This window comes from Cynoglossus semilaevis, chromosome Z (assembly GCF_000523025.1).
Source record: "Cynoglossus semilaevis isolate Cse_v1.0 chromosome Z, Cse_v1.0, whole genome shotgun sequence".
In the NCBI taxonomy this organism is placed as follows: Eukaryota; Metazoa; Chordata; class Actinopteri; order Pleuronectiformes; family Cynoglossidae; genus Cynoglossus; species Cynoglossus semilaevis.
In genome coordinates, this window is record NC_024328.1 from 9,246,779 (window position 1) to 9,252,385 (window position 5,607).

A 5,607-nucleotide genomic window follows, 5' to 3' on the forward strand; every position below is an offset into this window, starting at 1 on the left:
AAAGATTAGTTCACGGCGAAAGATTAGTTCACGGCGAAAGATTAGTTCACGGCGAAAGATTAGTTCACGGCGAAAGATTAGTTCACGGCGAAAGATTAGTTCACGGCGAAAGATTAGTTCAGTGTGAGTGATTTGTGAGTGATTTGTGAGTTCAATATGAACAAATATTTCATATGACTCAAGATTCGTTCATTTTGAACGAATCACTCGCGAACGACACATCACTAGCGGCGTGGGCTGCTCCAACTGCTGGGCCACCTAGCGTCGACGTCTGTAAGCGTGCTGGTATCTCAAATCTTTACTTGTATCTCGAAATTTACTCGAAGACTTGCTCGTATCTGGAGGTTCCACTGTATTTCTAAACAGTGTAGAATAAATCAGATGATCACACATGTCTGCCTTTCTCCAAAAACATCAGTTTTTCTTGGAGCTTATTTTTCTAATTCCTTTAACTTATTATCTGCAAAGACAGATGGCTTGGATGACCACCGACTTGTTCTTTTCTTATCTCTCAAGGTGAAATTTATTCACGACCAGACGTCAGCGTCACCCAAATACAGGGGTTTCTTCCATGGAGTTGGAGAAATAGTCAGACAACAAGGTAAAGAGCAGCATCAAAATCATGTGATTTTTCTGTCATCTACTGGTCAAAGTTGGTGGTGCAGCCTTGGAATCCAGCCATAAATTCCGTCTTTTTCTTCTTGCTGTTCTTGTTCACATAGGTCTAAGAGGAACTTACCAGGGTCTCACCGCCACTGTCCTCAAACAAGGCTCCAACCAGGCCATTCGATTCTATGTGATGACCTCTCTGAAGAACTGGTATAAAGGTAAGTCTCTGTAGGATAAAAAAATATAATACAAAACTTAATTTATTCAGTAAACATTTTTATAAATAATTTTAGTAGTACCCCTCCCCCCCAAAAAGTTAGATTACTTCAGAAACTTATGACTAAAAAGTCAGATATCTGAAGTCATGTTGGTGAACTGGAGAATTAATTCATAATTACTGAACTAATACAATAAATAAATATTTAACATAAATAAGAATCATTCCATGGATCCTCATGGCAGTATTGCAGGAGTATTTGGTACCATTTTACATACAATGATTTTTCACATGCAAATCCCTTCACTGTATATATATATATATGTATATACACACACACACATATATATATAATGGATATATATATATATACACTGATATATATATGTTTATATATGTACACATATGTACACATATGTATATATACATATACAGTATATGTATATATTATATATATATATGCACATATATACATATATATGTGTATATACAATCATTATTTTTAAAAGGTAACATTTCAACAAATCAGTTTAGATGAAGTCAAAGCTCTTAGAACTATGTAAAGTATTAATGTGAGTAACATATAATTGAGCTTGTAACGTGAACTTTCACCAGGTGATGACCACAACAGGGCCATAAACCCCCTGGTGACCGGTCTCTTTGGAGCCATAGCAGGAGCAGCCAGTGTATTTGGAAACACTCCACTGGATGTCATCAAGACTCGGATGCAGGTAGGTCATACGAGGACTGTTTTTGTTTAAAATAAATCCAAAAGCTCTTCTCGCTGCCAGAAGCTGACAGTGGCCGTTCTTTTCTTTTTCTTTTCCTCAGGGTCTGGAGGCTCATAAATATAAAAGCACAGTTGACTGTGCTATGAAGATCCTGAGATATGAAGGCTTGGCCGCGTAAGTACGCCCCCACTCTGTTTAGTTTGGTGTCACGGCAGGTTCCTTCCTGTTATCTTTAAACATCAACCCATTTTCTTTGCTTTCTCAGCTTACAAGTGATGTTGTTTTATACTGTATCTGAAGTGTTCCGTTCCGTGTCCTCAGATCAACCGTTGAATCAGAGACACGTCATAACAGTGTCTTTACCCCACAGTGATGACACACCAGGGGTGTCTCATCTTTGTAACATTGTCTCTTTTCTTCTGTCTAGTTTCTATAAAGGGACAGTCCCTCGTCTGGGCCGCGTCTGTCTGGACGTGGCCATAGTTTTCATCATCTATGAGGAAGTGGTCAAGGTCCTGAACGCCGTCTGGAAGACGGACTGAGCCGCTCCGTGAACCCAACGAAGAGTGTCCCGCTTCCTGCTTTCCGGGAATCAGACACAGATCCAAGTTTAGTAAAAAAAAAAAAAAAAAAAAATAACCCTCTGCTGTATCGTCAAACTTAAAGCGGAGTGTGTTGAGGTGAACAAAGCTGAACTTAGATCAGTGTCTCCTGGAGGAGACAGGAAGTTAGAGAGCTCACGAGAGCTGAAAGAAAAAGAGCGAGTGTGACAAACGTTTAGACAGCTGTGGAGCCTCGGTGGACTGCTGATGAGAGTCAGGGTCACACAGGTTCACACATACACAGACACAGACAGGTCCTCCCTAAATATATTAGAAAAAAAAAGCTTAATAACCTGGTTAGTTTCACTTTCAGTTACTTTCAAAGCTCTTTCAGTGAAAAACATTTTTTTTTGCAGCTGGTATACTGATACACTAATCATACTACAGTACAATACACAACTGTCATACTGAGGTATATTTTAAATGAGTATTGCTCTGTGTTGTGCCTACGATGAAGCTGTTTACAGTCACATACAACTGTAGTGGCTTCCATCAACGAGCTTTTACTAGAATGATTTTGCAGTTTTAATACCACATTTATTTTTATACTGTGTTCTTAATTTATTAGCAGCATTAGAGATGTGTTAATATATTTTATTCATGTGCCAAAAGACCAACCTGATACACTGTGAAAAAGTATCATCAAAAACAAATTGAACTGTGATCTCAGCCAACTGATTATGAACGCTTATGAATATTATTTATTTGTGCTTTATATAGTTAAAAAAAAAAGATAATTATATCCATATGAATGAAATTAGAGCTACGATACGTACTATTTATTGCATTGTTTTCCACACTTGCATTGTTTTGGTGCATTGTTGGTCATGAAATGTAGTGAAACTGTAGACAGTAAGTTTTTTAAAGTCATAGATCATCTAAGATGATCTTCACATCACAAACCACACAATTACATGTTGACCTATTTTTACGTTCAAATAAATTCCATGCGGTGCTTCTCAATCTCAGGGGTCATGACCCTGTGGTTTGTCCCAACTGTACACCTCATAAGGAGAAGTTCATATACATTTAACAGCATCATATTGTAATAGTAATGAGACTTATAATATGTGCTTTTAAAAATGGGGAAATATCAACACCTACTGTAATATTAATGTATAACACTCCATTCAGCCGTTTCTAATGTTCAAAGGGAATTTCAAATTTTACGTTTACAGCTCTGGCGTTAGACTTTATCTTTCTTAGCTTAATATTCTCAACATATCATTGCAAGTGCAAGACAACATGAGTTGGTTCTTTGCTAGCTACCACTTTCTGTTATTTACTTCCACTCGACACCAGTCATGATCGGTAGCTGTCTAACTGTTGGTGAAATTTCTTTTAAAGTTTTACTTTTACTACAAAAATCTCTGCTCAAGTTGTATTTGTTGTTATTGTATCAATTCACTACAATCTAAATGTAGTACCGTCTTGATTGTATTAAAGTACTCACATATTATATAGTGGCTCAGAGACATTGCCTCTGGGCCAATGGAGGTTGGTACCTTCCAGTGGACTCACCACCTGCAGGAAGGTTCGGGGGGGGGGTTGGTACGGTGCAGTGTGATTTGGGTGTCGCCCCCGCGACCCTGTAACGGATAAGCGGATGAAAATGGATGGGATGGATGGACATATGATATTTTCCAAACTGCAGAAATAATCACTTTTTTGGGGCCAAAATGTTTGATTTTTTTTTTTTTTTTTTACTGTGAGTTCAGGTCAAAATACTACTACGCATATATTGTATTCCAATGTGTGTTTGTATGAATATATCTGAGTTCTTGTGATTAATCTTGTGCAATAAACAACTGTTTTTTTTATCCTGGACTCAACATTGTGGGGGATTTAAACACTCAAAAAAGGAGCATTCCATAACTTTCATAAGCATCCACGTTGTTGTTTTTTTTTCCTCTCTCCTTTTCATGTGTTTTTCTCTCCGTCTGATAAAATGTACCACGCTGAAGATAACCATAGGAGACAGGAAGAAGGAGAACCAGACAGGGAGGTCACTTTTTTTCTTCTTCTGTGGATTCCAGTTCTGTGTCTTCTAACCCAGCGTTTCCCAAACTTTTTTCTAGGGACCCATATTTTAAAAGTCACAAACCTTCACGACCCAAGTCAATAGACATTATTGGTAAACTCCTGGGAAACATTATGCAAGACAACCCAAAAATAATAATCTGTGGCGAGTCTTTGGGAAACAATGGTTTACAGTGGTATGAAAAAGTTTGGGCACCCCTGATCATTTTCCTTTATGGATCATTGGTTGTTCGGAACAGCAATTTCAATTAAATATATCATATAGCAAACAAACACAGTGATATTTAAGAATTGAAACGAAGTTGAAGGATTTACAGAAAGTGTGCAATAATTACCTAAACAAAAGTAGGCAGGTGCATAAATTTGGGCACCCCAACAGAAAAATTACATCAATATTTAGTAGATCGAGCATGGACAGCTCACTTTAAAACAGACCACAGATTTTCAATGATATTCAGCTCTGGGGACTGAGATGGCCATTCCAGAACGTTGTACTTGTTCCTCTGCATAAATGCTTTGGTAGAATTGGAGCGGTGTTTAGGGTCGTTGTCTTGTTGAAGTATCCAACCCCGGCGCAACTTCAACTTTGTCACTGATTCTTGAACATTGTTTGCAAGAACTTGCTGATACTGACTGGAATCCATTTCCTTTTTGTATCCTACCTCCAAAACCATGATGTTGAACAATCTTTGTTTTCAGGTCATTTGACAGTTGTTTTGAGGCTCCCTTGTTGCCAGTCTTCAGAGAAGATGCAAAGGGGAGAACAACTTGCAACTGGCCACCTTAAATACCCTTTCTCATGATTGGCTTCACCTGTGTATGTAGGTCAAGGGTCAATGAGCTTACCAAACACATTTTGTGTTCCAGTAATTAGTGCTGAAGGTATTCAAATCAATAAAACAACAAGGGTGCACAAATTTATAATAAATAATTATTGCACACTTTCTGTAAATCCTATACTCCTCCTTGAACCACAACCTTAACGTGGTGGAGGGGTTTGAGTATCCGAATGAACCTATGAGCTATGTTGTCGGGGACTGGGAGGGGTACTGGACAGTGCTCCTCCCGGGGATTCCATCGTCCTGTTGGGGGACTTCAACGCCCACGTGGGCAGCGACAGTGACACCTGGAGGGGCGTGATTGGGAAGAACGGCCTCCCTGATCTAAATCCGAGTGGTGTTTTGTTATTGGACTTCTGTGCTAGTCACAGTTTGTCCATAACAAACACCATGTTCAAGCGTAAGGGTGTCCATCAGTCCAACTGAGGATGTCGTCGGGAGGTGGAAGGAATATTTCGAGGATCTCCTCAATCCCACTGACACGCCTTCCATGGAGGGAGCTGAGGCTGAGGACTCAGCAGCTGATCCTCCCAGTCCTCAAGTCTCTGGATGTTGTGGGGCTGTCTTGG

At 39.2% G+C, this 5,607-nt stretch overlaps 1 protein-coding gene and 1 long non-coding RNA gene across 2 annotated transcripts in view; one reads left to right on the top strand and one right to left on the bottom strand.

The window, feature by feature from the left end:
• The window catches only part of LOC103397759 (tricarboxylate transport protein, mitochondrial), a 13,019-nt gene extending 10,846 nt beyond the window's left edge, over positions 1-2,173 (top strand). The window contains exons 5-9 of the mRNA XM_008336129.3: positions 517-601; positions 723-827; positions 1,442-1,557; positions 1,658-1,731; positions 1,985-2,173. Coding sequence (XP_008334351.1) covers positions 517-601; positions 723-827; positions 1,442-1,557; positions 1,658-1,731; positions 1,985-2,099 — 495 coding nt within the window. The 3' untranslated portion in view covers positions 2,100-2,173. The remainder of the gene's footprint in view (positions 1-516; positions 602-722; positions 828-1,441; positions 1,558-1,657; positions 1,732-1,984) is intronic.
• LOC112486480 (uncharacterized) overlaps positions 1-5,607 on the bottom strand; it is a 10,933-nt gene that overhangs the window by 2,142 nt on the left and 3,184 nt on the right. The gene's annotated exons all lie outside the window — the stretch shown is intronic.